At 54.1% G+C, this 18,255-nt stretch overlaps 4 protein-coding genes across 21 annotated transcripts in view; 2 read left to right on the top strand and 2 right to left on the bottom strand.

Annotated features, from left to right (window-relative positions):
• The window catches only part of NFAT5 (nuclear factor of activated T cells 5), a 56,300-nt gene extending 49,218 nt beyond the window's left edge, over window positions 1-7,082 (top strand). For all 11 annotated transcript variants that reach the window (XM_015874233.2, XM_015874234.2, XM_015874235.2 and 8 more), the window contains one exon: window positions 20-7,082. The gene's annotated coding sequence lies outside the window, so the exon portion shown is untranslated. The remainder of the gene's footprint in view (window positions 1-19) is intronic.
• Window positions 7,083-8,295: 1,213 nt separating this feature from the next.
• NQO1 (NAD(P)H quinone dehydrogenase 1) lies at window positions 8,296-10,118 on the bottom strand. Of its 3 annotated transcripts, none has more exons than XM_015874307.1 (6): window positions 9,982-10,118; window positions 9,480-9,644; window positions 9,278-9,408; window positions 9,028-9,141; window positions 8,853-8,954; window positions 8,296-8,749 (listed from the first exon to the last, which is right to left on the bottom strand). In XM_015874307.1, exons 1-6 carry the CDS (start codon window positions 9,986-9,988, stop codon window positions 8,474-8,476), a joined length of 795 nt encoding a protein of 264 aa, XP_015729793.1. In that variant the 5' UTR covers window positions 9,989-10,118; the 3' UTR covers window positions 8,296-8,473. The 3 variants fall into 3 exon arrangements, with proteins under 3 accessions (XP_015729793.1, XP_015729792.1, XP_032302910.1); XM_015874306.1 differs by having other exon boundaries at window positions 8,296-8,779; XM_032447019.1 differs by lacking the exon at window positions 9,480-9,644 and having other exon boundaries at window positions 8,296-8,779; window positions 9,982-10,103.
• Window positions 10,119-10,630: 512 nt separating this feature from the next.
• Window positions 10,631-13,237, bottom strand: NOB1 (NIN1 (RPN12) binding protein 1 homolog). Its single transcript, XM_015874276.1, has 9 exons — window positions 13,108-13,237; window positions 12,881-13,013; window positions 12,661-12,794; window positions 12,514-12,585; window positions 12,293-12,430; window positions 11,995-12,219; window positions 11,641-11,738; window positions 11,370-11,514; window positions 10,631-11,196 (listed from the first exon to the last, which is right to left on the bottom strand). Exons 1-9 carry the CDS (start codon window positions 13,177-13,179, stop codon window positions 10,927-10,929), a joined length of 1,287 nt encoding a protein of 428 aa, XP_015729762.1. The 5' UTR covers window positions 13,180-13,237; the 3' UTR covers window positions 10,631-10,926.
• A 5-nt stretch (window positions 13,238-13,242) lies between these two features.
• WWP2 (WW domain containing E3 ubiquitin protein ligase 2) overlaps window positions 13,243-18,255 on the top strand; it is a 31,462-nt gene continuing 26,449 nt past the window's right edge. Inside the window, exons 1-4 of one of the 6 annotated variants that reach the window (XM_015874250.2) lie at window positions 13,243-13,314; window positions 15,205-15,289; window positions 15,905-16,052; window positions 16,346-16,464. In XM_015874250.2, coding sequence (XP_015729736.1) covers window positions 15,220-15,289; window positions 15,905-16,052; window positions 16,346-16,464 — 337 coding nt within the window. In that variant the 5' untranslated portion in view covers window positions 13,243-13,314; window positions 15,205-15,219. Of the gene's footprint in view, window positions 13,315-15,203; window positions 15,290-15,645; window positions 15,726-15,904; window positions 16,053-16,345; window positions 16,465-18,255 lie in introns of those variants that run through there. The other 5 variants (XM_015874245.2, XM_015874243.1, XM_015874248.2 and 2 more) reach the window with 5 other exon arrangements.

Consider the following 18,255-nt stretch of genomic DNA (forward strand, 5'->3'; position numbering starts at 1 on the left):
TGCTTTTGTTCCCATGCAGAAATTCTTTGAAGGAAGAGGTGATGACTTCTTGGATCCTGTCAAACCTTGTGACTCTGGATTAGGCAGCGTGGAACTGATTGCTTCTGTCAGAAAGTGGCCCTCTTTTCTCAAGAGCACATATGTGGCCAGTGCAGTGTCTAGCACCTTAGGCTGTGACTATTATTTGAGATTCAAGGTTCATAGTACCAATAATGCTGAAAAGCTATGCTTTGTTTTATGAGGGCATAGGATTGTGCTGTTATCTGACTCCTAATGCCCACCAAGAGTGGGATGCTCTTTGAATTTAAAGCATATCTGGTCAGTTATTATTGTTGTTAGAAGGTAATACATACCACCACGTTTACTCCCCCCCACCCCCTTCTCTTTCTTCTTCACATCCCCTCTTTAGAGTAGAAAAGCTAGTGAAGCAGAAACATCAAATACCCGTGACATGAATCGTGACTCATAGCTGTCAGTAAGTGAAGGGACTGGATGTTTTACACTTAAGTGGGAGAGCTAATACTGTGATCTATTAACTGCAGTAGGGGGCAATGAAAATATTTACACACATAACAACTGAGCAGAGAATTGCTTGCTGCTGTAGGTAGCCTGACAGAGGTGGGTGCTTCCCATCTGTGAACGCAATTAACGGTTATTTGTGTCTCTTACATGTAACTGTAAATAGAGCAAGGGTTTGGTGGCTCTAACAAATTGAAGAAATGAAGGGGAGCTTTCAGTTAAATTATGCTCTAAAAATCTTAACCTCTTAAATACCTTCAGCTTAAAAAGAACGTTCTGCCTGGCTGAAGAAACAACTCCTTTTGGTCTCCCATGCTGACTGTATGGGTCAGAACTTGCTGAAGCTACATTACCCATTCTCAAACCTGTTTTGTTTTTTTTTTTTCTTTTTGTGTTTTTCCTTCTCTCTTCCTCAGTTCCATATTATGCTTTTGGAAGTGTTATGAATATTCTGCTCTCTTTCAAGATCAGAAGCAGCTTTTAGGAGTCCATGGTGCCAACCCTTGTGCTGTTAAAATGCTCAGTCACAGAATCACAGAATTGTAGGGGTTGGAAGGGACCTCTAGAGATCACCGAGTCCAACCCCCCTGCCAAAGCAGACTCCCTACACCACGTCGCACAGGTAGGCGTCCAGGTGGGTCTTGAATATCTCCAGAGAAGGAGACTCCACCACCCCCCTGGGCAGCCTGTTCCAGTGCTCCGTTACCCTCACTGTAAAGAAGTTCTTCCGCACATTCATGCGGAACTTCCTATGCTGTAGTCAAACAGGCTCTGACAAATAAAGATTAAGGAAAGAGGAGGCAATTTTTCTGCATCCCTTGAAATGTGGGAATCCCCCTTAACCAGTCACTTTCCAGCTGTTGCTGTTGTAAATCTTCTGTTTGACTTTACTCCAGATAGGAGGAAATTAAATCCTTTTTACCCATTCTTGAAAATCTCACTGTATCCTGAGCTGTTGCATCTTTGTAGCTCATTGGCAATTTGAAGTGTTATTTTCCTCCTGACAGCCCTCTGGGCACAGCTTCTAGATTGTCAGACATCGACTCGTTACAGAATGTAAAGCCAACCCACTCCAAACCATGCAGTTGTGTTGTGAGGCATGGGAATCCTTTGGGTGCTCCGACTGTCCAGAAGGTTTTGCGATATCTCGCTACAGCCTCATTCGGATGTCTGTTTCTTCTCCTTCTGCACGTAGAAAGCTGTTAATGCAGTTAGAGCCAAACAGCTGTCGTGGATGGCTGTTATGCCTCAGTATAGCGTAGTTGATATCATGTTCTATTTCATTTTTGTTATTTTAAATAACGAAGAATAGTCTGTAAATGGTTTTTAACTTACTTTAGTTGCGTACTGTGTTTTCTCCCTAACTCGTGTGCGTAGCTGAGCTGTGTAGAGGTTTTGTTTGTTTCAATGGTTTTTCCTGTTTGTCGGTCTGTCCTAACGTTCATTTTCTCTTTCTGTCTCTCTCTTTCTCTCTCTCATTGAGAGGCATTGAATTACGTTTTCAGTAGTAAGGCTTCTTGCCGATATGAAGGGAACTTTTCAGAAAGAGACCTGCTCTGGGTCATTTAATTTTGAATACAGTTTTCAATCGTTCAAGTTTTGGATGGTTTATATCTAATGTGTGTTTCATTTTTTTGGAAAGCTATATTTTGTATTTAGGAAATGGTATACTATTTTGCTATTTGTACTGAGTGAGTACATTGGCATAAATATAAAAATTTATATATATACATATATATAAAATATTCTTTTTGCCACACATTTTTGTGGTAAATTTGTGAGTTTGTCTGATGTTCTACCACAACGTGGCGTCTGATAACAGTGGGGTGGGGTGGGGTTTGTTATGTCTTTATTGAGTATTTAAGTACTTTTTGCAACATAAATAACTTGTTCATCTCTTGCCATTCCATCAGGCAATGTATTGTTCCAGCTGGCTATGAGAAGCTTCACCGTGTGTGTTGGTGTCTGTCACTCAGCAGTTCAATCTAGTATGGAAACCCGTAGGCATTTAGGCGTAGAGCGGATAACGGGGTTTCATTCAGAATGAGCCATTCAGCTTTTATCCTCTATCATTGTCTATTTAATATTTTATTATTAGTGCCTCTGTGTTTTAACTTTTAATTTATGATTATGCTAAAATGTTTAAAATTTTAATCATGATAAAAAGAATTCCCTGCTTCATACTGTCCAGAGCTGCTTTGTAACCCCAAACCATAGTTTTTTCTTCCTGTGATTTATATATATATATTTTTTCTGCTAAGAGCAAATATTAACAAAACCCTGTTATGGTTCATGACATGAAAATAGCAACCTTGCAGAACTGACTAAATGCTAGATGAAGATGCGTGGAAGACTGAGAATCGTGGACCGAAACAGCTTCCAGATGGTCGTGGAAGTCAATAGCCAGTTACTCACAGATGAGCTGGTGGCTTTGCAGGATCCCAGTCCCAGGACAAACTGTGGGGTGTCATCTGGGGCCTTCATACACAGAAGTAATAGGAACGACACATTCACTTGTATGCTGCTTCAGTTTGTTCCATTGTTTTGAAGGGTGTATCCTTTTGTTGAAGCGTTGTTGGTCAGTGCCAAGTCACCAGGGACCAATTTTCCAGTTAAGAAGTTGGGTGTCCAAAAGAGAACTTTATACCAAGACTGCTACAGCTCCAGGGGAAGGGTATGTTTGATTGTGTGCATATTTTAGGTGGCTTATTTAAAAAGGAAAAAAGAAAAAAAAAAACAAAAAACAACAGAAGAAGAAAAAGGAAAAAAAAAGGGCTGTGCTATCACATTTTTCACTTTTGGATAACACCTTTCATTTGTTGTGTTTAAAGTTATCTTGTTTCATTTTAGGTCAATGTTTAAATGTACAACACTTGGAACATGTGATTTGGTTACAAAAAGTATTTGTCTTATGAAGGAAAAGATTGCTCAGTGGTTGATTAGTGCTGGAACTGCTGCTTGCAGACAAGGGGTTTGATAAGCCAATAACGAGCTTAAGGACAGCCTGCAGGATTTCATGGCAGAGAGACAAGAGCAGCGTGAGCCACATTGGTGTGCTATCAGAGTCCTGAGCATCAGTGACAAACCAGTTGGTATTGATAACTGGAGCTTATTCTGCATTTTTACTCCCTTGGCTTACTCCTCTGTGAGCTGATGCTGGTGTACCTGTTAGACCGGGGGCTGGTGTATGCTTGCTGGCACAGAGCTGAGAGGTAATGGTATCACATCTAATCCATTTTGCTGGAGAAATTTAGAAGATACTGAGACATTTAGTCTGTACATTTGATGTTCCTAACGTTACTGTAAAAAAAGAACCTGCTGTCATACGCAAAGCAGCAGTTAAATGCAAGAAATATTACTAGGTGGAAAAAACTAGTGGAGAAACCAGAGCTGTGTTACTGTGATGGGTTTTCTGTTTGTTTGCTGCTTGAGCTCTCTCTGAAGCCCTCTGAGCCTCCGTCCTAAACATGGGCTGTTCCTCCAGTTGTAGATGCCTTCTCTGCTGCCTGCCCAGCACCTGTGTATGTGATGGCTTATGGAACAGGTTTATCGGCACAGCTAAAAAGCTACAGAGCTGCATCTGCTGACCACCAGCCTTGGGTTCCTGTCTGCCTATACCTTGTTTTACAAGTAAAGAAGAAACAGCAAACAAAACTTTGTATGAATAGCATAATATACAAAGTAATGAGCTGTCATCTCCTGGCAGGATGTTAATTGGTGCTTTGTGCTTCGTTATCAATCCACCTTTTGTTATTAATTGCCTCTTTGCTGCTTACTCCTCCAGCAGTTTCTGAAGCCCAGAGCTTTGCTATTTAATGTCAAAATAGTTCAAGAAACAATTCCAACCTTGCTGCTTCCAAGTAGAGGTTTAATCACCAGCTGTTCTGTTTTATATACATATATATATACATGATTTTAAAATCATGGGCAGTAATTCAGTTTTAAGGTAGAATGAAACATAATAAACTTTTGTAAATTGGGCAGAGCTTTTTTTAATCTGGAAACGCTGAGCACCCGGCAGTTGCATTGATGGGCATTGCTCTGCTTTAGGTAACGGGATCAAAATGGAAGGTTTATGATACAATCTATGATGTAGTTTCTATAAATGAAACTCGTCTGAACAGATTTTTCATTCATTTCTAGAGTCTTCAGAAGGAATCCCAAGCCAGTGAGAAGCTTGTGTTTGACTTGAGGGATGTTTTAAGTCGCAGGTTGAGTAGCATTTTGGCTTATTAAAAATCAAAATCAGAAGTTTCTATTGGACTAAAGCTAAGCACAGTTTCTGCCTAACGCGTGTGCATGTGCCCATTCATTAAGAGCTGGTAAGGACTTTCCTGTCACTTTTTCATTCTCACGTATCTGCATGATGGTTTATTTTTTCAGAGTTATTACAGGAGAGGAGTGCTAAGGATTGCAGACACAAACCTGAGCGAGAGGGAGGAGAATGAATTGCTTTGCATGCGCTCAACCGTGAGTTGTAGGTGGAAGGTGTTCATTTGTTTTGGGGGTTGTCTCATTACTTTGGAGTAGTTGTGAGTGCTTTGTGTTCACGTTCAGACCGATTACGCCGGCTGTGTATGGCTGCAGTCAGCTGAGGGGTCACACAGGAGAGGCTTTGCCTTTCCTACAAGCAGTGTAGGTGTGTAAATAGGCAATGCCTGTATATTCTAGGATTGTATATATGTATATAGAGGAGTCGTATATCTATTATAAATAGTCAGTAGACACATGTAGTGTACTGCTATATTTACATTTTTATTACCTTGAAATTATATTCCTTTTTACATATTTACTGAGGTTTTCCAGCAGCTCGCTGGTGGCTGCAGAACACCTTCCAGTACTGTACGTATGGCACTGTTAGTAGCATTGCTTCAGAAGCTGTCTCTGCTTTTGGAAGTCACTCATGTCTGTAGGTTAAAGTGGCTGTTGAAGTCAGCTGTACAGTTTTGTATTTTTGTATATTTTTAGTAATAGTTGTGTTCATGTGTTGTGAACTGGCAGCGCTGTCAGGTCAGCCCGCAGGATGGGCACCCATGTGTGCTCTGTGTGCTCCCCTCCCGCACCTCAGCCAGAGCTGCCTCCAGCGCCGCTTCCTGTCTGTGTCTGTGAGCAGCTCGTGCAGGCACGGAGCAGTGGTGTGTGTGCTCAGCTGAGCTGACACCAGCAGTGTTCTTACAGTGGGGTTGTGAATCTTTGCATAGCAAGGGATATCGGCAGCCGCTCAGCTTGGGTTGTGGTTGGGTCGTGATGCTGAGGCTTAGTCTGTAGGCATTCCTCTTCTCTTTGCTCCAATCCTTGCATGTAAGGGGAGGCATCTCTAAACTTGTTTATATTTGAATTGAAGTAGTTGATATCTGGAGCGCTGTCTCCCTGGAGCCCTGTGAGAGCTCTCCCCAGTTCCTACACATGGGGAATGCTGTCCCAACCCATATCGATTTCCTGCAGGTTGTCTGAGACGTTGAGCTCCCTAAAAGGAAACCCAGATTGAAAACTCAGCAGTGTGTGCTTTGTCCACCATGACTCCTCATGCCAAATCTGGTGGACTCCACTGCAGTTTGGTGTGAGGTTGATCAATAGACACTGTTGTCTTGGTGCAGGCGTTGTCAGAGCATCTCTGCTAAACTGAAAGTAGCATCCTCAGTTCTTTTCCCTGAGATGATTTCCACTGCTGCTGGAGCTTGGAGACCTGTAGCTTTTGCTGTCACAATGGATGAAATTGCTCATAAGATATCATTGTACTGGGACGCGGTGAGGAACAAGAGGATTTCACTGCCTCCTGTGGGATACTCACCAAAATTCTTTGCAAGTGCTCAGTTTAACCTCCAGAATTTCAGTATGTAGCCCACTGAGAACGCTGTGTGTGTTTATTGTAAAGTAGATGAGGAAAGAGTCCCATGTTTGGACAATGTAAATTGCCTTAACTTCCCTTTAGTCTGCAGAGCTGCCCCCTGGCCCTGGCCCAGGCTGCCAAGCAGCATTGCTGTGCCCTGCAGCCCCCAGGCACTGCCTCCCCCCCCCAGGAATGGTGGACCTGGAGACAAGTTTCAGTGTCCCTCTTAAAAGCCCACAGTGTTGCTGAAGCTTTTTAATTTTGAACACTATTTGAAAGGAGGCGACTCCACATTTTTACTACAGCTCGTTGCTGGCGAGTAAGCTCCAAAATCTTTCAGATCAGAGCATTCTACCTCTGTTAACACCTGCGTCTGTCTCGTGGTGCCGCCACCTTTTCTGCCATGTTTTCCTGCAGTGCACTGATCAACCGCTGAGCTGCCTTTTCCCTTGTCCTGCAATGTGAGAGTAGCACCAGATATTCCCTGTGCATTTCTGTGTATATGGCTTTCGTAGATGGGATTTTCAGAGCACTGATCCCCAGTGCTTTCGGTTTGTTCTGAGGGGGATATTTCATTTGCATCTATGTTTTTAGCTATCCTGTGATAACTTGTTGAATATTAAAAAATAAAATATTTTGCTTCTATTGGGACATTTGTATACTCGCAACTATATTTCTGTAAACAGCTGCAGTCAAGAATAAAACAATGAAAGTTTTCATTTTGCAGTGTAAAGTCTTGTGGTGGTTCTTTTCAAGGACGCCTCTGCTGGGGAAAGAAGTGGCAGCTCGGGCAGAGCTGGCAGCAAGGCTGAGGTCTGGGATCTGCCTCGTGGCTCAGCTGGATGCAAGGAGGTGTAATGGATAGACTAGGAGAGTACAGTCAGTTACTGTAGCTGAAAGTATGCCTTGGTAAGTGTGGCTGCATTCTTAGAGGGTAAGCTTGATCAAGATGATGCTTTGTGGGAAGGCAGTGCACGGTCTGAGGTAGTTCCTTCTTGGAATTTTCAGGTGGATGTGCAAGCTGGAGAAATAGCAAGGATACAACTTGGCAGAAGTCAGTGCAGAGAGTGCTCCAGTGTGTTCTAACATGGGCTTTGTGCACCGCCTGGATGGGGAAACCTACAACAGAGGTAAGGAACAAAAACATGTAACTTCCCCTGAGCACTGACAGAATGCACTGCTGCATGATACTGGAGCAGAGATCAGACCCTTGAACTCTGTTGTACCACAACAGGAGGAAACGTGGCACCGATTTGCTTGTTGTGGGAGGAAGGGGCGTGTGTTGGCGTGCATTGCTGTGTGGGCGTTCAGTTTCCTGTTAGCATTTCTTTTCAATGATGCATACAAGTCCCAGCTCCTGGCCAGGAGAGCTGAGTCACTGTCATGGTGCCCCCTCAGCTTCTGAGTGGGTGAGCAAAGGGAGCAGAGGAACTCCTTCCCGCAGCCTGGCACAGCCTGGCTCTCCCTCTGAGCTCAGTCCCATGCAGTGTTCGCTGCCCACGTTGATAATCCAATGCATGCTGCTATGGATGGAGCCCCCCAGCTCAGGACTCCTGACCCCATGTGGCTTAGCCAGCATCATGCTTCTCTGCAGTGATGGCTGCTGGCTTGGAGAAGCCCTCAGATCCCTTTCTTTTAACTTCAATCCAGATTGTCCTCCAGATTCCTCAGCTCCATACTGCCCCAGTGCACAGCCCATCCCATGGGTGCATGTGCAGGAGGTGAGGGATGGCGTGCTGAGTCTTCCCAGGACGCAATGGGACCTGGAAATCAAAGCTGTATGAGTCACTGAGACTGTGGCCTTGGCTGCAGCTGGGCTGCCCGGCGCCAGTTGTCCTCAGGGTTCCTGCCCAGCTCCAGGAGTGGGCATGGGGCAGCCCCACAGCCGAGCTGGGCCTGGGTCTGCACTGCCTGATGGGGGCAGAGAAGAGCACACCACCACCGGGTTCTGGACTTCAGTTTATTGTTGCATTCACACAGGCCCCAACCACAGGCCCAGCCCTTGTGCCTTGAAGGCTTTGATTTTGAGTAAAATTCTGCAGAAAAATGTCAGGAAAGAGAATGTGGAAAAAACAGTTCAGTGAGGCCAGGCCTTGGCTGCAGTGCAGGCACAGGACCTGGCTGCTACTCCTGGGCCCGGAGCTGCCCATCGAGGGGCACAGCCTTGCCCAGGTGCTGCCCCACTGTCAGGCCGTGCTGCTGCCCCTCCTGCTGCGCCAGCACCTCGCGCTTCAGCACGAAGCCGCCGGCCGGGCTCATCTCGAAGCAGCTGTTGGGGACAAAGCTGAGGGGCTTCTCCTGCTCCACGGCTGCCAGGCGGCTCTTCCACGCACTCAGCATCTGTGCCCGCGCCTCAGGGCTCACGTAGCGCACGCTGTAGCAAATCTGGGGTGCCAGCACCTGGAAGCCGCAGAAGTGCAGGGCCCCCCGCTGCCACCGGGTGGGAGGCGCTGTCAGCACTGTGCCCCCAGCACCACGCTGCCCCCAGCCCCGTCCATACTACCTGCATGGGCCACAGCAGCACGTTCATGTCACCATTGATACCGCTGGGGCTGTACATGGAGCCCATCCCGCCGGTGGTGATTGACAGCATGGCTTTCTTCTTCTGAGGATGGGAAGCAGGGGGGAAGCAGGAGCTGCAGGGTCAGCACGTGTTCCCCTACTGCCCCGAGGGCTACCTGGAAGGGCCCCTGGTCATACATGGTGGCCATGGAGTAGGCGAAGCCATCGGTGAAAACGCGGTCAAACCAGCCCTTGAGGATGGCTGGCATCCCAAACCATTGCAGTGGGAACTGTGGGCACAGGTGGTGTTGGGTCAGGCAGCGAGTGCTGCTGTGCTCCCCAGCCCCTGAAACAGCCCCTCCAAAACCAGCCACCCCCTGCAAAATGCCCCCAGCCCACGCAATGAACACTGCGCCGCAGTCGTGCCTGGAAGATGACCAGGTCGGCCGCTTCAATCTTCTTCTGCTCGGCGACGATGTCGCTGCTGAGGCGTCCCTCCTTCCATGCGTGCGCCGTCTCCATCTCATAGACAAAGCTCTCGGGGTTCTTGAGGGGCCCTGTGGGGAGGTGGGGGCTCAGGAAGGAATGGCAGGTTGGGGGCTGATGGGGATGATGGCCGCACTCGTACCGGTGATGTCGTTCCGTGAGAGCACAGCATTGAACCCTATGGCGTAGAGGTCGGAGATGGTGACTTCCCAGCCCCGTTCCCGCAGCGCACTGCTGGCTGCTGCTGCCATGGCGTGGTTGAAGGACGTTTTCTCATGGTGTGCCAGCACAATGAGCGCCTTGCGGCCTGTGGGGGAGTGCGGCTCAGCGGCGGCACTGGGGCCAGTGGACCCACGTGCTGTACCTGGGAGCAGTCCACACTGCCCTGCACAGCCCCCCTTACAGCTGAGCCCCCCACCAGCCCCTACCAGCACCCGCCGCTGCCCCACGCAGTCTGTGCCAGGAGCTGCAGCTCCAAGGCCACACGAGCCCCTGAAGGCAGCACTGAGTGGTGCAGTTAATCCTGCGCTCCGGATCGGTGCTGCAGAGAGGGAGGAGCATCGGGAGCCAGCACCATCGAGGCCCTGGTACCGCTCACTGGCCCCGGGCAGGATCCAGCTGTACCGGCACCAGCGCTGACCTACCTGCCATTGCCGGGGCGGCTGGACTCCCAGGAGCGAGGCAGGAACAGCACGGCTCGTGACCACTACAAACGCTGTGTTGAACTTCGGTACGGGCAGGGCTTGTTGAGACCGGGGGGGCCGGCCGAGAGGCGGAGCGTGCAGCACCGAGACTCACTCGTGCCGCGCCGCTGTTGGCACGCGAGATTCGTGGCGTCCCCGGCCGAGTCCCTGCCTGCATCCCTTCCCTGGGGCATCACCCGCTGCCCTCGAGCAGCTGCGCCCTGCCCCGTGCTGCTTTCACCCCCTGGAAGCCACCAGCCCGCCGCGTTACTGTTACTGTCTGCCCTGCTGCGGTGCCAGGGGCTGTCACCTGCCTGGGGCTTCCCCAGGGCTGTGCACCCTGACCCAGCCCTCCCCATCCCGCTGTGAGCACATTAACTGCCCCACGTCCAGCAGCGTGAAGCTACAGAAGCAGCCATGCGGTGGCTTGGGTTGCTGTGCAGGTGCAGATAGGCACAGAGCCCCAGCAAGGGCTGGGCTGGCTGCAATGTTTGCGATTAATATCTGCTTGTCAGGGAGTGCCCTGGTAGAAACTGCCCCAGGGAGCTGCTAGTGGACCCCAGTCCAAACGCCCTGCCTTCCTTTCAATGGAAAAAAGACTGAGTCACGGTGGTGTAGCATTTCGTGTTTATTCACAATGCTGTCGTTCAACACGGTGCCAACACCTCGCTAGGAGCGTAGCCAGCACCTTCCACATGTGCTGGGTCTGGCAGGCAGTCGGGGTCAGTGCTTCACACACCCAGAGCTGCTGCCTGCCCCGCAGACACCTGAAGAAGTCCAGAAGGAAAGGCTGGGTGCCAGCACAGCTTCTCACCCTCCTGCAGTCACCAGGTGCCATGCAGCACCCAGGCAGCCCACCTTTCCCTTTCCATCACAGCCATGCTACTGATGGCCCTGAACTGCCTTTCATCTCCTCTTCACAAACTTCTTTGTCACAGCATTGGGGTTCAGGCGCCTCCTGCCAGCGCCCAGTGCCATGTCCCGGATTTGCAGGTTGGCTGCACGACTGTAGATGTCATTTTCTGCAAAGGGTGAGACCCCTGCGATGTAGTCGGGGTCGAAGACGTTGGTCTTCTGCCTGGCCTTGCGGGACAGTCGCTGCTGTGGGAAGGGCTGGTCCTCCACCAGGTGCGGGTTGTTGGCGTGCTTCCCTCCCTGCGGTGCTGGCAGCGGGTACTGCCCAAAGAACAGACTGTTAAACCTCTGGGGCAGCTCTTGGTTAGAGGACCTTCATGGTGACTGCTGGTTTATAGAGAACTCAGCAAAAGGAGCCCGAGAGTCCCTGCAGTAAGTGGAACATCTGGAAGGCAACCGCAGCTCTACCTGGCCCAGCCCACGCAGCGACTCACCCTGAGTCCCCGCGGGTTCAGCACCTTGGGGTTGCGGGAGAAGTGCATGTGGAGGCTGCCATCCTCACTGACACTCACTGCAACTTTCTTCAGCGTCTTGTTACCGCAGTGAGGGCAGAAGACCTTGGTCATGTCCGAAGTTGTCCTGTGGGAGACAGAGGCAGAGGGGATTTACTACTCCCTGGGCTGCAGAGCAGAGGCTCAGCCCAGGAGTGGGATCATTGCCCAGCCCCAGAGGCTGCCCCTCGCCCTGGTGGTGCTGTGCCCACACCTGAAGCAGCCGTGGCAGCGCAGGATGTGGCTCCGGGCCTGGCGGATCAGCATGCCATTCACTGCCAGCACATGGAGACCCATCTGCAGCAGCACGTTCTGCCATGAGGGGGAGAAAGTGAGATTCCATGAGCCCAGGAGCTCCACCCAAGTTTGCCTGCCCATGCAGTGAGAGGCCAAGAGCAGCAAAGCCAATGGGCTCTGGGTAGGCGCTGCTGTGGTACAGCTGCTGCTGTGGGGAGAACTGACAGCTTTGAACACAAAAGAAAGCATCGCAGGTTGACTTTTGTATGGTACGTGTGTGGGATCAACCGAGCTGTGTGCTGGAGACAGGGCCATGTGAGGCAGCACTCACCTGCATGGAGAAGTCTGTGGTGACACAGCCGACCTGCACGTTGGCAGGCACGGTGTCGCAGTGCCCCGTGTCCTGCTGGACCTGCTTGAGGTTGCTTGGCGTTATCCAGCCCTCGTCATCATCGCTCCCTTCATCCTCATCCTCTTCCTCCTCGGCACCATCCCCATCCTCTGAGCTCTGACACTCGTCGGTGGCTGCCGGGCTGCTGGAGGTGCTGTGTGTTTTCTGCAGAGATGGGCAGTTGGTGCCGTGTATGCCAATAAGCTGGGATGTGGGGCAGTGAGCACAGCAGCCTCACCAGCATCTCCTGGAGCTCGTCCTCGATGTCGGGCAGGGGCAGCCTCCAGTAGAGGAAGGAGCTGAACTCAGCACTGTCAGGCAGCTCCGTGCTGCTGTCGTGGCCGTGCTGCTGCTGGCTCTTCCGCGGGCGTTTGTGCTGGGGGAGACACAGCAGCCCCGGGCTCCACATCCCCGCTCCTCTCACCCCTCACCCCCCTTTGTCCCCATCACCCCCTGTACCTTGGTGGGCAGGTGGAAGCCGGCGATGTGCAGCGTGGCCTCGGGGTGACACGGGCTGGAGCTGAGCTGCACCTGTGGGCAGCGCCGGGATCAGCAGCGCCCGCAGCCCAGCCCAGCCCCATCCCATCCCATCCCATCCCCCGTTACCTTGTCCGGGGGCTGCAGGCGGACGCTGCCCGGCCCTGTGATCTCGTCCTGCATCTGGCAGGTGAGCGCCAGCACCTGCAGGTCGGCGGCCGACAGGCTGGGGAAGTCCCCGGTGCGCTTGGCGAACTCGGTGACTGCGGGACGGGGCGGAAGAGGCCGTTACCCCCATTATCCGTTACCCGTTATCCGTTACCCATTATACCCGCCCCCCGTCACTCACCGTTCCGCACATACTCAGCCCTCGGTCGGCGGAGCTGCAGTTCGTAGGGCAGCGCTGCCAGGCGGCGCCGCGCCCGCCGGTCCCGGATCTCGGCCAGCACCTCGGGCACGGTGTACACGCTGCGCGCCACGTCCTGCGGGCGGAACAAGGCTCAGCCCGTGCCCGGAGCGGCCCCCAGCCCCGACCCCGTTCCGGACCCGCCCCATCCGGCCGCTCTCGGTCCGTACCTGCAGCGCGGCACCGCTCAGGAACGCGCCGGTATCGGCCACCACGTGCGGCACGCGGCCCATGTCCGCCATGTTGGCTGCGTCCCTCTGCGCCGCGCGGGGGCTGACGGGAGGGCGGCGCGGGGCAACTTCCGGGCGGCGCGGTCAGGTGCGCGCGGGGTCACATGACGGCGGAGCTGCAACCGGAAGCGGGAGAGCGGAGGAGCGGTGAGAGCGGGAGGGGAGACGGTGTAACGGGGTGTAACGGGGTGTAACGGGGTGTAACGGGGTGTGATGTGACGGTGTAACGGTGTAACGGGGTGTGATGGGGTGTAACGGTGTAACGGTCGGGCTGCGGGCAGCTGCTCCGCTCCGCTTTACCGGCAGCGGCTGCCGGCCAACAGAGGGGAAGCCCGGCGGGGCGGCCCGTGGCACCGGCTGTGGGGGCTGAGGGGCGGCACCAGGTACCGGGCTCCGGGCGCTGCCTCACACCGCGCGGTGCCGGTTCGGTCCCGGTTCCCGGTTTTGGGCGCAGCTCTGAAGCTCAGCGCGGTGCAGCGCTGCGCCACGGCTGTGCCGGTGTCCTGATGTCCCGGTGTCCTGATGTCCCGGTGTCCTGATGTCCCGGTGTCCTGGCTGTCCCCGCTGTCCCGTGCCGGGCGCTGCCCGGTGTCCCGCAGTGCGGGTCGCGGTGGCCGCTCTCGGGCGGGTGACGCTGCGGCTCCACGGGACACAGCGGGAGAGGACGAGGCTCCGTGTGTGCGGTGACGGGTTGGAACGAACGAGTTTGGTGAGCGATGAGTCCGAGCCGGGTCGGCTCCCGTGGCAAAGCCTGGGCTGCGCTGTGACTGTGCACTGCGGGGCTGCGGGTGGTGCCTGAATCTGACGGAGCAGCGCGGAGCCCCAGGTCCCGGTGAGGTGGGTCTGTGCTGTGGGGCTGTTGGTGGAGCAACAAGTGCCCCCGGGAGGAGCTCAGTGCTCACTGCCCCATCCTGCTCAGGGCTCGGTGTCAGGCCACCTCGTTCCGTGGGCCTGGATAGTGTTTGTAATGAAGTAAGTGATGGTGTGGAATCAGCCAGCAGTATCCTGGGGGGTGATCTGTGGGCCGGAGTAATGGAGTTGGAATAACTTGTAATAGTATCACAGTCAGTCTTGGACATGACCACAGCCTGTAGCTGGCTCCCAGCTGCCAGAGAGGATGGAGGGGCTCCTTGCCATCCCCTGCTCACCTCTCGTACCCCAGCAGTGCATTCCCAGGGAGGCTGTGTGAGGCCTCCAGGCTCAGCCTTGTGCCAGGCTGGTGTCAGGAGGGGTTTAAAAGGAGTTGGCAGGGGTTGAGGAGGGCCCCGTGAGAGCAGTGTGGTACCATAGCTGACTGCTGGTGTCAGACTGAGCACCTCGTGCTCCTGCGTGATCCCTGACCATGGGGTTTTCCTTTATGGTCAGGCATTTCAGTAGGAAACCTGCAGCCTCTGCCACGTGGGGAGCTCCAGGGGAAAGCTGTGGCAGATGGGGGAGAGGGAAGTGCTGTGGCTGCTGTCAGCGATGCAGTGCCCCAGCAAAAGGAAGTGGTGAGTGCTGGGAAGGTGCAGGCCGTGCTGGGGTCCGGCCCTGAGGTTGGAGAGTCTGCAATTCCCCTCCGTGCTGAGCTGCAGCTCCGCAGTGTGTTGGAGTAGGGAGGACCAATTTTTCCATGGTGTTTTGCTGCCTGGCAGCCACTTGGGCTGTCCTTGAGGGACATGCAGCTCTGCTGTGCTGTGAGCAGACCCAGCTCATGGTGCTGCTGTCTCATCCTTTCCAAGGGATCTCACGTACCATACTGTGCCCTCACCTGCAGACTTTGGTTTTCGTTTGGTGTTCGGCAGCACTGGAGGTTGCTCTGTCCCCATGGCCAGAGTCAGCAGCAGCCTCGGGGTTGGGGTGAGGTGGAGTTGCTCACAAGGCTGCCTGCAGGCTGCTGCCCCAAGTGGCTGTGTGCTCTTATGGCTGTGTGCTCTTATGGCTGTGTGCTCTTATGGCTGTGTGCTCTTTCTGCTGTGTGCAGTGCTGGACACAGGATATCTTTGGGCCCCAACTCAGCGTCGGTGCTGAGTCCCCATCTCTCTCTCTCCCTTCCAGGCCGGGGGTGATGACATGGCCTCTGCAAGCTCCAGCAGGGCCAGGGCAGGGCTGCCCTGTGAGAAGTCCCAGCTCTCTGTGAAAGGTGAGTCCTGTGCAGGGCTGGGAGCTGGGCTTTGGGTGCACCCAGGTGGGGGACCTTGGGGTTCCTTGGTGGGGAGGGGCCGTGTTCCAGGCTCTGTGGTGCATGCAGCCTTTACCAGGCCTTGGTGCTGGTGGCCTCTGGAAGCAGAGCGCTGCCTGTGGGGGGCTCTGCCTCCTCTGCTGGGATGTGGCTCCGTGGCTCTGCCAGGGCGGTGTTTGTCCTGCAGTGGCCACGAGATGGCTCCAGATGCTCGGAGCTGTGTCCCAGCACTGCCCACAGCCCTCTGGTCCAGGCATGGCCATCTAGAGAGTGGCAATTCTCCCTGGCCAACTGCCTCCTTCCCTTGGCTCCTGCAGAACCCCTGTGTCCCTGGCTTGTCATAGAGCACGGGCTTTCTCATCAGGCTCCTGGGGCTGGGAGCAGCTGAACAGGGATGGTAGGTGTCTGTGGGGTGAAATGGGAGTGGGTGAAGCATGAGCGGGGCTGTCTCAGCCCAGTGCTGTCCCCTTCCCAGAGCATTGGTGGCAGAGATGGGGTGTGTAAGTGTGAGGCAGTGTCCTCGGGCAGGGGCTGTGGCTGTGGGGCTGCTGCTTGACCCCTGCCTGTCCCACTCAGTGGTGTCCGTGAAGCCCAAGGCCCACAGCCGCCAGTCACGGATGAACTGCTACGTGGAGGTGGCGGGCGATGGGCTGCCCAGCGAGACCAAGAAGACGGGAAAGCAGATGGGGAGCTCTGAGCTGCTGTGGAATGAGATCCTCATCCTGTAAGTCCCTGCAACCCTGTGCTGTGGGGCTGGGGCTGTCCCCTGCTCCCAGGCCCAGCCCTTAGTGGGGATCCATCCAACTCCATCAGCTAGGGCTGTTTGGATGTCAGAGGGCTTTGCCCCTGATGAGGATGCTGTGAGTGTCACCAGTAAAGGGATGTGGTCTCCTGTCACCCTACAGCTATCCCTGCATCCCTTCTGCTCCCTGGCTTGGCAGGCCTGGCACTGCCTGCTCCTGAGCAAGGAGAAGGGACGAGGCCGTGGTAATGGCCCCTCTTCTGTTCTGTCTTCAGGAATGTCACGGCTCAGAGTCACCTGGACCTGAAGGTGTGGAGCTGCCATACGCTGAGGAATGAGCTGCTGGGCACTGCCTCCGTCAGCCTCTGGAACCTGCTCAAGAGCGGTGGGAAATGTATGTCCGTACGGCCTGGCCAGAGCTGCTGTGGGTCCCTTGGCCTCCGTGCAGTCTGTGTCCATGCTGAGGGCTGGGGTCTCCCCACGCCGCGTGGCCCCAGCAGGGAACAAGGCACTGTTGTGTGCTGGGTGCAGGGCTGGCTGTGACAGCCGCCAGATTTGCGTTAGCCAGGGTGCCAGAGCTGTGCGGAAACACAAACCCTCAGCTATTTGCTGCCATTTGTGGTCACCAGAGTGTGGCTGTGGCGGCAGCTTCTGCATAAAGACACCCATTCAGGGCTCAGCTGTGGAAGCTGCTGCGCGGGCCTGGAAAAGGCTCGCTCTGTCTTTTCCAAGCAAAGCTCTGCTTCTCACAGAACACAGAGCTGCTGTGGGGTGGGGAGAGGGGCCTCTGCCCTGTGGGGAGTGGGTTGTGCTTGGGGTTGTTCCCTGGCACTGCTGCTGCAGGTGACAAAGCCCCAGCAGTCCCCCCTCAGTGCTCCTTGGCGCAGCCATGGCTGGTGTCCCCAGGGCCTTGACATCGCTGCATCCTTGCTTGGCACACTTGGGAAGCCTGTTTTCTGCTGTCATGCAGTAAAGCCCACAAGGAGCTGGCTGGCGCCTGGCAGCACAGGGCTGGGCTGCTCAAGCTGCCCGTTCTGGGGGCTCAGCCCCACGGTGCTCCCTCCTGCTTTCTCCCAGTCATGCCATTGCTCCCGCCCTACCTGCCCGCTCCTGTGGCAGGGCACAATCAGCCCTTTCATTAGTGGGTGTCCCAGGGGGCTGTGTGGAAAATGAATGGAAAAGGCAACTGGCTGTTCTAGCTCCTTCGTTAACGTGCGGCAGAAAAAATGTGTCAGATTTTTCCTTGACACTGTGGGCCAGGAGGGAGGACTCTTAAAGCTGCAGAGCGCTGCTTTGCTGGGGAGGTGCTGCTGCAGGGGGGGCACTCCTGCGTGCTGCCTGTCTTACCCAGCCCGGGCCCTGTTCGTGTTGCTCAGCTTTCAGGGCTCTGCTCCAGCTCTGTGTGGGCACCAGGCTGCTGCTGCTCCTCTGGAGGGAAGGATGCATCCTGGGGACCCTGCCCTGGCAAGGGACTTTGTGTGTCCTATGGCCTGTCTTCTGGATCCTGCTTTGCTTGTTGAGGAGATGAGGAGTTCCCGGTGCATAGCAGTCTGGTGACTGGAGAGTTGGCCAGGTCGCACATGTAAGCTGGGATTAAATCCTCCTGAGCTGGACAAGGGATGCCCTAATCTAGCCTAGGTCCCTCTGCTGAAGGAGACTCTGAATTGAGTGCTGTCTACCCCTTGGAAGCCCCCGAGCTCATTCCTTGCTCCTGGGAAGTGCTGAGCAGGGACGTGTCTTCCCCAGGGCAGCTCTTGGCTGGCAGCACGCTGCTGTCTGACCTGTTGGTTTTGCTATGGTTTTAGTGAGGTTTTCTGTAGGTTACCACCATGTGAGCATAATTGCAATCTTTTGTTTGTATTCCTGTAGCTTTACTTGGTCTGGAAGGATTGTTCTCGTGGCTCAGCTTTTGGGCAGATGGGTGTTTTCCAGCAGGGGTGGTGTTCTCATCTCTAGTGACGTTCATGGCAGTGTCTGCAGGGCTCGTGCTGCCAGGAGCAGCCGTGGCTCCCTCTGTTCTCGCTCTCGGTCCTTCTGCCAAGCACGCGTCACTCCAGGTGGAACAGCCTCAGCCCCGAGGCCTGCAGCCTGGAAAAAGAGCTCTGCAGTGAGGCTGGGTGGTGGGAAGAGCCTGTGGGGAGCTGGACCTAGGCTGCTCCAGAAGGATGCGGCCTGTGCTGGGGCT

This window comes from Coturnix japonica, chromosome 11, assembly GCF_001577835.2.
Source record: "Coturnix japonica isolate 7356 chromosome 11, Coturnix japonica 2.1, whole genome shotgun sequence".
Lineage (NCBI taxonomy): Eukaryota > Metazoa > Chordata > Aves > Galliformes > Phasianidae > Coturnix > Coturnix japonica.

Bases quoted from the DNA above. Each gene is read 5' to 3' on its own strand.
- NQO1 (XM_015874306.1), bottom strand. The intron at 9,142-9,277 runs GCACGACTGCGG...CTGTGCCCACAG, and splicing joins CCGACCTGGTCATCTTCCAG to TTCCCACTGCAATGGTTTGG. The intron at 8,780-8,852 runs GTAGTATGGACG...ACCCGGTGGCAG, and splicing joins TGCTGCTGTGGCCCATGCAG to CGGGGGGCCCTGCACTTCTG.
- NOB1 (XM_015874276.1), bottom strand. From the start codon at position 13,179: ATGGCGGACATGGGCCGCGTGCCGCACGTGGTGGCCGATACCGGCGCG. The intron at 12,586-12,660 runs GTAACGGGGGAT...CGCTGCCCACAG, and splicing joins GCCTGCAGCCCCCGGACAAG to GTGCAGCTCAGCTCCAGCCC. The intron at 12,431-12,513 runs GTACAGGGGGTG...TGTCTCCCCCAG, and splicing joins GCTTCCACCTGCCCACCAAG to CACAAACGCCCGCGGAAGAG.